The following is an 11,260-nucleotide window of genomic DNA, read 5'->3' on the forward strand; positions in this document are numbered from 1 at the left end:
CGCCCGGGCCCCGGCCGCCCCCGGCCGCCCCGCGCGCTGGGCTCCGCAGGCCGGGCGCCGGCTGCCCCACGGCGGGCCCGGATCGGCCCGGATCAGCCCGGCCCGGCCGCGCCGTCCCCGGCCCGACGCCCCCAGCCTGCCCGGCGGCGAGGCCCGGGCGCCCCCCGCTCCGGCCCCCCGGGCGCCCCGCACTCACGGAGCGGCGGCGGGCGCGCAGGCGGGCGCGCAAGCACGGGCGGCGGCAGGAAGCGGCGGAGGAAGCTGGGCCGCAGCCAGGGCCGCTCCGCCCGGCCGGCCCGGCCCGCCCCCGCCGCGCCGCGCCGCTCCCCCCGCCCCAGCCGGCCCGCGGCTGCCGCTCGGGCCCGGCGAGGCCGCCTCCCGCTGGCGCGGAGACCCGCGCGGCCGCGGCGGGGCCGGGGCGGGCAGCGGCCTGCGGGCGGGGGCGGCCTGCCGCTCACCCGTGTTTCTGGGCAGGGGGAGCGGGGAGGCGCGGGGAGAGGGAGACGGGCCGCCAAAATTACCTGGGCGTCCGAGTCGGGGGGGATCGGAGTGCGAGGAGGGACTGGGAGGGACCAGGGGCAGATCAGAGTCGGAAGTGAGTCCCAGGCTGAGGGCCAGGCAGAGCAACGGGTGTCCAGGACGACAGGGAGGAGCGGGTAGACTGGGACTGGAGATTAAGCTCAAAATGTGGCTAGACATCCACGGGGAGATGCCGGAGGCAAAACCAAAACAAAACTATACTCAGGACAGAAGGCAAATCTGAATTAAGGAGAAACGATTGTGTGCCTGTCATGTACAGACAGCAGTTTAATTTTAATGTAAGAAGATTAGGTAGAGATAAGACCTAGAGAAAGAGAAAGGGGAAAGAATGGAGGAGCACCTCCAAATGAGGAGCAGGGAACCTGGATAACCCTGGATAGCGGTCCTGATGGCAGCCACGCTGAAAGAACGGTTAGGGGAACATCCATCCAGAAGTCACTGGGCCCAGCAAAGACAAGATGTCAAGTAGAGTACTGAGGTTGACAGATAAAGCAGGTTTCAGTTTGGGTAGGAGCAATTCTTTAGGCACATCAATGCCTAAAATGGTGTCAGCTGAGCGCAAAGATTGGCAGGCGGACTGCAGACTACAGCAGCAGGACACCAGACCATGATGGTGAGCTCCATATTCATTGAGTTCATATGTGAGAGGGAGACAGAAGATGGGGTGATAACTGGGATACAAACTAGATTGAGAAATTGGTTCCTTCTCCTCTGCACAGGAGAGATGGACGTATCCTTGTGCTGTAAGGGAAATGACTAGATTAGAAGGTTCTTTAACCTTTTAAGGGAAGGAAAGGAAACTGTGAACATGTGTGAAAGGGGGATAGTGTGATGCAAAGGGATTCCTCCCTAATGCTCGTTTAGCACAGAAGAAGAGAACAGAAGTATCTGGAAAAGGCAGACTGTCAGGAGCCTGGCAGAAAGGGACGGCAAGCACGGAGGTGAGAAAACGCTCTCTGAAAGAAACTGATTCAATTCAGTACAGAGAGTGAGGACAGGACAGATTAAAAAATTAATAAAACACTGTCTAGGGTTTTTGTGCATGGGTTTCTGTTGTCTTGGGGAAACACAGATATAAGTTAGAATTGCATATTAGGCACACAAATTTGTCACACAAGTCAGCCAAGTCCCCAGTTTTCCTCTAGAAGGACTGAACAAAACAAAAGCAGAGGCAGAACAAGCAAATGTTAATTTGAGTTGTGTCTGCAGTTTAGCAATGAGAGAAAATGGAGGGTCAAGGGCAAAGAAGAATGAAGCATGAAGATCACCAGCAATCAAAAGCCATGAAAGGAAGTAAAGAGAAAGCAGAAAGCAAAAGCTGAGAGCAAACAATAAGGCATGATGAAGAATGCTGTGGGAAGGCAAAGTATCAGTGTATGGGAAGGCTGAAAGTTGACAAAAGAAACCAGGTGATAGTCAAAAGAAGGGGGTGCAATAATAAAAAGTCAGAAAGGTGGCAATACTTGATGGAGGCCCAGGTCAGAGAACCATTTCTTTAATCAGTGAGGGCTGCAGTCAAATGAGAAGGCAAGGATACAGAATGCGCAAGGGTAAATGTGACTGGGTAAATCAGCTGGGAAATGAAGCCACCGGGGACGGGTGTGCAAGACTGCAGAAATGGAGAGACAGTTCCAAAAGGTGAAATGAAGAAAGCTGATGAGGAGGTTGTGTGTGTGCTGGATCGCAGTGCCATGAGGGCAGGCAGAGAGAAGAACTGAATATGCTACCTCTGAAAAAAAGAGGGAAAAGAGTTATTAGAAACTTAGATTTATTTAGATTTGTTAGATTTATGTGATACTGTAACGGGGATTGATGGTTGGAACATTGCTGCTCGTCTTTCTCTCTCCCTCCCATCCCTTTACTAACCAGGGGAGTTGGCCTAGCTTGATCTCCACTGACTCCTAACTGAGCATTTGAAAAGATGTCTAGTGGGTCGTTCCCATTTCTTCAAGAAAATTAATGTTTTCTCTGTTTGTGTGTATCCTTGTGTGATCCAGTCGAATAGTGGAATTATAACTAGAAATTAATTTATAAAAATACAACCTCATATGAATATGCATTTCATATGACAAGTATTCTGCCACTCCACAGCTCCTACTTCATAGCTATCTGTACAAAAAATGGAGAGTAACTTTGGTCATTTTTTATTTTACTACAAATCAAATATACAGTAAAATATACTTCAAAAGAGAGTTCCAAAAGTATCGTGTTCTACCCGTATCTTGTTGAAAATGAAAACTGTATAAAACTTCAACTCATATATAGATATACTTCTTCAAAGAGACAACTTGCAAATGTCTGTCAAGAAAGAGGCCATATGGAAGGGCTGGCAGAAGGGCAGCTAGTGAACCAGTTATATGTGCCAAGTTCAATTTGTCACACTTTACAGTACTGAAAAATATTTTCTTCTCGTTTTGAGAAACAAAACTCTCATTAGTAAAGCTTCAACAACATATTCCTCAAAATACATCTTTTATGAATGAAAAGATTCAATGTGGCCTGCCTTTAGAAGACTGGAATCTCAGGTACATCATATATGCATAAAGAAAAGTATGTATACAATACTGGCTTAAAACATACCAAATAGAGAGACTCTCATTTCTCCACATAAAATGGTAGCATCATAACAACAAATACTTGGAGCTGGAAGACTGACAGTTCACAAAATCAAAGCATATCAAAACTAGACATAAAATTGTTAACAGTGGACCACAGCAATTGCAAAGGTAAATGGACAATTATAGAGGTAAAAGCAGTGTAGTTAATGATAAAATCAGCTTTTGTCCTCAAATATATCAGTGATACTCTTTTTAGAATTGCTTTGGGTACATTTGATTTCAGAATTACTGATCTGTGTTCAGTCTTGTGGGTTTTTATTACTTTTACTTTAGACTTTAATGTTTTTCAACAATTTGACTCATTTATGGAAATTACTTAGCTCACACAAAGCAGCAGGAACTGGAGTTTCTGAATGAACTGAAATTGAAGGCACCAACTGATTATTCCAACTGTGTAAAGCATTTGGTGGTACTGTATGTGGTAGTGAAAAATCTGCGTACAATTTATCCACCCAGGCTGCTCAACTTTTTAGTACTTGCAGTGAAATTCAGGCCTTACTGGAATCAGTGGGAACATTCCCACCGGCTTCACTGAACACTGAGATGCTATCATAAACTCATCAAATGTTTTAAATGTTCATATATTTTATCAATGTTTAGTTGTAAATGTAGGCTAGAAAGTAGAGCAGTGATATTTTTTGAATGAAATTACAGTGGGACTATTGAGGGAGAAACAACTGGTTTTCAGATCATGTTTGATATATTTTATGGCAGGGATTAGGAAGTGATCTTTTAAAATTTTGGATTAATACCACGTCCTTTTATAAAGATATATATATATATATTTACTCAGAAATCAAGTAGTAGGAAATAATCAATACAGGACAAACAACAAATTGTGAAAACAGTAATGTTATATATTAAGCTGACAGAATAAATCCATTGATCCAGCAACAAAGCAAAAGAAAATAACTCTTATGACTTAGCTGACAGAATAAATCCATTGATCCAGCAACAAAGCAAAAGAAAATAACTCTTATGACTTAAACTTGCAAATATGATTAGTAGTTTAAAGGTTAAACTACTCATCCTTATGAGTAAATTCAACATGTAGGTTGAATTTAACATAAGCTGCTCTTTAGATGCAGAGTTGCTAATAAGCCTTCTGCCAGTAAGACATCTAGCTTTGTTAAGATCAGAGAAAGCTGAACCAAGATCTTACTTAGTCATGTCTCTTCTCGAGGTTTTTATAAAAAAACAGACTGAAGTAGCTACAGTAGGAAGACAAAATGGTTGAAAATAGCAACTTTCACTGAATAAAACACACTTGCCAAGCTTTCCTGGTCCACCTTCACAGTAGCAGTTTCATTAGTCTGGTCAATGATTATTTATCATGAAATCCTGTCAAACCTTTAACTGACCTTTGCAGTATTTCCTGCATAGCTTTTAAGATTCCAATGGCTCTTTAGTCCCTGGCCTTACACTAAGCATTTCTCTTAGGTCAAAAACAAAAGATAACTATTAGCTGGTGGGCCTCTGAACCTGGTCAGTAGGAAGTGTACACAAGAGAAGAAACAGTACAAGAAGGGCCTGATCCTGACTTTCTGTCACACAGAACTGTTAAGTCAGGGGAAGTTTTGTATGAAGAGACATTGCAAAATCAGGCCCTAAACTATGTTCTATTTCCACGTAAAGGCAATTGGTTGGGCTGTTTTTTCCTGGAATTGGAGATGCCCACCCAGAGCAGCTCCCTGGGAATTACCTACACCTTTTTTGAAGGCAAAACATCCTCTGTATTCCCTTTGCTTTCCTGTATAGGGTTGTGAGCTGATTAAGTGTAATATTTTATTATCCTAACAAGTCCCTGCTACCTTTTTAATGAGTGTTTTTAACATGCAGTGATGATAAAGCTATTTAGATCTTTTTTTTTCCATTTCAGACATGACTTTCCAATGTAAGGCGAAGCCACGGAGTTGTGGACATTAATTCTTGTTATGAACAAAGTGTTATAATCTCACAGAGCCAAATTGGTCACATATCTAAAAGCTGTACAACATAGCAGCTCTACCTAAAGTCACTGTTAATAGTCCAGTTTACAGAGGATTGCAATGGAAATTAGTATTTTCTACCCGAATACGAAATATTGCCAAAAATGGGTGATGGGTTTTCAGCATGCAGACAACATGGGAACTACAAGTTCACGCACTAAATACCCCATGTTGACTGGTCCAGCCGTCTTCAAGATCTTCAAGCTTATCAGCCAAAGTATAGATACTTGAGAGACGTCCAGCCTGCCTGGGCATGTGCCTTGGGTAGAAACAGAGAGGTTCAAATGTCACGATGTTCTCCATGAAAAACGCTATGAATTTCACCTCTGCTGAAGATCGGGCTTAGCTTACATCCTACCTCTACGAACACACTAAGTAAAAACCTGGTCCCACAGAAATGCATGCACGTGCTTAGCTGCATTACCATGCCGCTGTTTTTAGTCTCGGTTATTAAATGTTCAACGCATGGGGAGGCGTTTGCAAGCTCGGTGGAAGCTTTCCTTGCAGAAGTGAGCCTGAAGACGGCTTTGGCACTACCGTGCTGGGTTACAGCTCCTCTGTCCGACCCTGCCCTGCCGTCAGGTATGGCAGATTTGATTGCAGCAGGGGGCCCTATAGAAGATTTGCCTTATGAATGTTTCCAACTTGTTGCTAGAGGATTTTTATCCCTCCTTCTTCAGAGACCTGATCTGCTTATAAGTTTATCAACAACAAAAAAGTCCTGATGAGATGTGAGATCCGTAGGACGACACCTCACTTTGGGGTTACCTGTGCGTTGAAGTAAGCGGGAGGGGGAGCCCGGCCCGGCGCAGCGCCCCGCGGGCAAGAAGCAGGCGGCCTCCGGCCAGCGCAGCCCCCGCTCCTGGGGCAGAGGCGGAGCCGTGGCGGGGGCGCCGGGCAGGGCCGCGGGCGGGCGAACGGGCGGCTGCGCGGCGGCCGCCATCTTGGGGGGGTGGTGCCGGGGGCCGGGCGCGGCCATGCGGGGTTGGGACCGGGCGGCGCGGGCGCGGGCGCGGGCGCTGCGGGCGGCGGCGAGGCGGGGGAGCGCTCTGCGTGTGGGGGTTTTCAGCCTTGGTACCGGGGAGAGCCTTCCCTGAGCCTGGGCGAAAGCGGAGGCTCTCTGTGTGCTCACGGGCTGCGTCTCTCTTGCAGGGCCGAGGACCGTAAACAATATCTTCCGCAACCTCTGCTCCGCTGTGGAGCGTTGCGTTTCTTACGAAGAATTCAAAGACTTGAAAAAAAAACAATATCATCCACATAGATGTCCGGGAAAGGTGGGAGATTGACAGATTTGGAAAAATCCCGGAGTCCATCAACATACCTTGTAAGATGCTCATGCTGCTGCCTAGAAATATGGTATTTTTTTGTTCAGTGGTAAAATCTGTGAGCAAATGATGATGGCTTAGCAAAAACAAGCTGTGCTAAACAGTGTCTAGTAAGTTGTAAGGCTAGGCTTTTTCCAAGAGGCCTTCAAAACCTGCCAGTGTGAACCTATTTGTGGATGGAGAATACTGAGATGTCTTTTCTGTGTTTCCCAGTGAGCGAATTAGTGGAAGCTCTACAAATGAGCCCGGGGGACTTCAAGGAACAGTACAATCAAAAGATGCCTGCCAAGTCAGACCGTGTGGTTTTCACCTGCTTGGCAGGAGTAAGAAGTAAACAAGCATTGGATTTTGCCATGTCCCTGGGTTTCAGCAGGTGAGCCTACAACTTCTACCTGTAAAGATGGGATTAATAAGGCTGCTCTGAAGCAAAACTCTTACTCGGCTTCTTACAGGTGTGGGTAAAAATTTAAATGTGAAATCTGAACAAAGTGACCAATATTTGAGTTAGACAATTCCAAGTAGGCAGTACGTGCTTTTTATTATTTACGTGTAGTACCTCCCTATGTCTCCACTGAACCTTGAAGTATGCCGTTTGATGTTAGAGCAAAGTGAAGTGTGTTGTCCTATGAAATGACTTCCCAGCAGCTCTGCTGATGGGCTGCAAGTGATACAAGCTACTGCAAGACCATGCTGCTGAAGGGACCTTCTCCTACCTTTTGCAGCTCCCTCACCAAGATGTCACTCGCTTATACAGCTTCATATGCACTTGTCCTGATGTGAAGGTGACAGCAGGATGCTTGGAAAGGCAGAGAACTGCCTGTTTTGGTAGAACTACAATCTTAAATTACATTAAATGGTTTATGAAACAGCACCCTTTGCTAAATTGCATTTCCACCCGTACAGTTGACTAAAGACAGAATATGCCCTTGCTTTCAGTAAACTAGTGCATTGCTTGCCAGATATAAAATAGCGAAGGGAATAGTTAAAAGACAGTGAGATTCATATAATGAAAAAGAAAGCAGCATTTTCTTGGCAGAATTCTTACACCCTTGACAGAAGGTGTCTCACTGACTTGAAGACTGAGGGTGAAATTTCAACAATTGGTTGTTTGCACATGTTTTTACTGAACCACAGTTCATGAACGGGAGTAATTCTGGCAATTCCAGTCAAAAAAGTAGAAGCACACTCTTGTTTTATAAATGTAATGTTTTAATAAGTGCAAAATGTTCTTCATTACCTGTTTTTCATGCTGCCTAATTGAAGGAGTCTGCGTTGTGTTGCATGGTGGGTTTTTGTTTCCTTTGTTTAGGTTTGGTTCCTCACAGGCTTATGTCAGATCTACATAGCATGTGGGTTCACAAGGAGTTAAAGATCAGTGTGCTGCTTTTATTCGATGATATGTAAGGTACTAGACATAATACCATGTAAATCTCCCACCACAGTGAGTCAGTTCTCTCCCTTTAAAAAAGGCAGTGCCAACCTGTTTCATTGGTGAGCTTACTACTACTCACTTGATGTTTGGTCTCCAACACTGTGTCATTTGGAGGAAATGTGTTACGGAAATGTGTTACAGAACACACTGGAAAGAAGCACTGTTTGACATTCCTTATACTGTATCTGGCTCCTTTAAACTAGGTATGAGTATATTTAATTTCAGAGAATTTCTGTGTATTTTGCCTTCTGTTTCTTTCTTTTGCCATGCCCCCTTCCACAGTGTTATCAAGAAGAGCCCTTCATAACACCAGTGAATCTTCTCTATATTTTCAGAGTTCAACACTATGCTGGTGGCTTTGAGGAGTGGGCAAAACATGAACCTCCAGAGAAAAAATGAAGGTGACCACTGCCAACCCCTTTCCCACCAAGGCTTCAGGATGCTTTGTAGGTTTTAACATTCAGATTGTGTGGATTCTACTTCCAGAATACAGCCCTCTCCTGTTTTCTTTTGTAATTGGATGTGTACCTTTAAGTAGCCATGCATGTTAACTGGTTGGTGTAAATCAAATCTGAGGACTACGATTTGAACAGAGAATGTTACGTTTGTTCAACATTTACTGTGGGCTATGTTCTTCACTGGAACTATGCGAAGACAACTTTAATGGTTATGATGTTTACTAGCATTTTTGTGTAATGTGGTTTATGTCTGTTTAAACAAATGGTGATAATACTTTCTTATAAACTTACACTTTCCTAATTAACTGTGTTGGGTAGTTTGTTTAGAATAGACTGCAGTTATCCTAATGGAACTGGGATAACTGTCCTAAGCACAAATTTATTATAGGTCACGTATAACTATAGTTCTGAAACATTTGCTGTTCTGAAGAGTACAAGTAGAGAATAGGATTCTGTAGGTTTGTACTATATGATTGCAAGACCTAAAGTCTGCTATCGATCACAAAATACAACAAGGAACTGACCTGATGTTAGAATACTTACCTTCCAAAATGTTGTGCAGTTTCTTATTTTAAAAAGTATATCCATATTTATACACAAATCTATTGCTGAGCACAAAATGCTATGGCATGCAGTCAACTTCTTCTGTTCCCTTGGCAGCTCGGTGTCAAGTGAGAACATGCCTGTGTTTGAAGTTAGTATTATGGAGCTCTAATCATTTTAGGATGGAAAAATTGAGGTGTCCAAAGAAGTTACTTAACTCCTTTCTTTTCTGTACATAAATGTGTATGTCTTAGACTTTAAAAAACAGACAAACCAACCCATCTCCGCCTATAAATTTGCATAGTTACAACTTTAAGAATTGGGTTTTTTTTAATGCTATTAACAGTTCAGAGAAACTAGCAAAGCTGAATTGCTTTGGGCTCTAGAAAACCTGAGTCCTAGCACAGAATTCCATGGTTCTTGCAGGTCGTCTGAAAAAAGGAATTAAAATTTCACCTAGTTCTGCTCTCATCAGTATTGCAGGCAATGTGCACTTATCCTAGAGCCCTTCTATTCTGACACTGCAGTTTGAATGGTGAGATGAAATAGAGGACCTAAAAATATACAGCTTGTCGAGTTTAGAGAACAGACAAGGTAAGTAATCTTACTAGAATCTTATTTTTCTCCCTGCTGTCATTTGTTTCTAGAGCAGAACTTCATTAAGTGGGTGCAGCCAGCTGTGTTAACTGTGCTGGCCTGACTATGTATCTTTCAGCTTGCCGGGGTGTCTGTTCTCTCATCTTTTCTAATAATTAGAGAGAACTGTGGTGTAGCTGTTGTAACAGTGAGTAATGCATTTTTCTTCAAAGTATCATTGTCTCTTTAGCAATCTTATTGCAAGGCCTTATTTCCAGCCCATAAAAAAATAAAGGTTAAATGAAGAACCAGAATTTAGACCTAACTTCCAAAATCCTGGGTTTAGTTTAACCAGTGAATTATTAGGAGTCAGATGAAATTAAAATGCCAGGATGAGTAGGTGTTATCTTGTTATCATTCTCGGGTACTCTGTAATTTTCACTATCTTACCCTTAAAAGGTCTCTTTTTTCAGGCTGGATCAGGTGGAGTAACAGATGCTATCATATGAGTCCAATTTGGCCAAATCTACGATCTTTTAATTTTGCCTGTTTAATGTGACATAGAGTATCAATTTCACAGTGTCATGAGAACATAATCAAAGGGGCAACTGAAGCCCGCTGCTGACTTAGTCTTGCCAGGTCTCACCAGGACTAATGATGACTTTTAATATAGATCATTAGGATGAAACTGTACAGAGAATTTCAAACATTGAAAGTATTTAGCTAAAGAAGTAATCATGCCTAGCTGCATTGACCAAATCACCCAACTTTAGCATATAGATGGACAAAGAGCCCAGAGACCTAACAACTAAACTTCATCATGATTCAGTCATGGCAGTGCTTCCTTTTGTAGCTATGTTAAGTGTGGTGGGAATATCTATAATTATGTAGCCACAAAACATGAACAACAAACATTTATATTGGGTCACAGCAAGGTCTGTCTAGTCCATTATTTTCTATTTGGCAACAACTGATAATAGATGTCTGAGTATGACTTTAAAACAGGATAAGCATGTAGTGATATGATCCCCAGAGTAGCTTGATGTACAAGTCAGAGTGGTATGAAAGTTTCTTCAGGCTTTGACAAGTCTTGGTGTGTTTGGACCTTTAAAAGTTTTCTTTTATGAATCTGTCCATTTGCTTTTCAATCAATGCAAACTACTAGCAATCACACTATGCGGTAGCAAGCGAGGCTTGTGGCTTCACTCTGTGTTGTGGGAAGAACTTTTTCCCTTTGTACGTTCTAAACTTGCCACATACCGATTTCATTTGATGACCCTATTTCTTCTGTCAAAAGAAGTGAGATAGGAGTCATCTATTCCTTCTTCAGGCCACTTATGATTTTTATAGACTTCTGCTATCCTTTAAAAAAAAAAATAGGACATTTCACTCAAAGTGAAAGCTGTTGTACACCCCTGATTACACTGAGATCTTTCTCAGTATCTTTTTGAGATCTGTACTCACTTTGAGATGAGGAGAAAGAATGATGACTAAGACGAGGTTGTGATTGTAACTTCTGGACTGCACACTGATTTCAAAGAAATTTTTACTAGTTGTGGTAGTTTTTGCAAGGTGTTTCTGAAACTTTACGTGTAGCTTGTCAAAGTTGATCATTCTTTCTATTATCTTCCTTATTTGGACATAACTTCAGTTCTTCAAAGAGTGCTTTTTGAGTTTAATAAGCTCTCTGATCCAGTGGAGCCATGTTTGCTTTCTGATATTTTTCTTAAGTCTTTTTGAGGTGGCAGATGGCCTGTGTTTGCTTTGACACTCTGCCATC

The 11,260-nt window shown here is 43.1% G+C and overlaps 2 protein-coding genes across 7 annotated transcripts in view; one reads left to right on the forward strand and one right to left on the reverse strand.

The window, feature by feature from the left end:
- Positions 1–634, reverse strand: part of USP45 (ubiquitin specific peptidase 45) — a 58,745-nt gene extending 58,111 nt beyond the window's left edge. The window contains exon 1 of one of the 6 annotated variants that reach the window (XM_026122094.2): positions 522–634. The gene's annotated coding sequence lies outside the window, so the exon portion shown is untranslated. Of the gene's footprint in view, positions 1–196; positions 342–521 lie in introns of those variants that run through there. The other 5 variants (XM_064508815.1, XM_064508819.1, XM_026122092.2 and 2 more) reach the window with 5 other exon arrangements.
- Positions 635–5,571: 4,937 nt separating this feature from the next.
- TSTD3 (thiosulfate sulfurtransferase like domain containing 3) lies at positions 5,572–8,662 on the forward strand. The gene is given in 5 exon segments (XM_026122103.2): positions 5,572–5,728; positions 6,245–6,380; positions 6,382–6,470; positions 6,685–6,844; positions 8,239–8,662. Coding segments are annotated over 5 exon segments (606 nt in total). The 3' UTR covers positions 8,303–8,662.
- Positions 8,663–11,260: the final 2,598 nt, after the last annotated feature.

This window comes from Dromaius novaehollandiae, chromosome 3, assembly GCF_036370855.1.
Source record: "Dromaius novaehollandiae isolate bDroNov1 chromosome 3, bDroNov1.hap1, whole genome shotgun sequence".
Lineage (NCBI taxonomy): Eukaryota > Metazoa > Chordata > Aves > Casuariiformes > Dromaiidae > Dromaius > Dromaius novaehollandiae.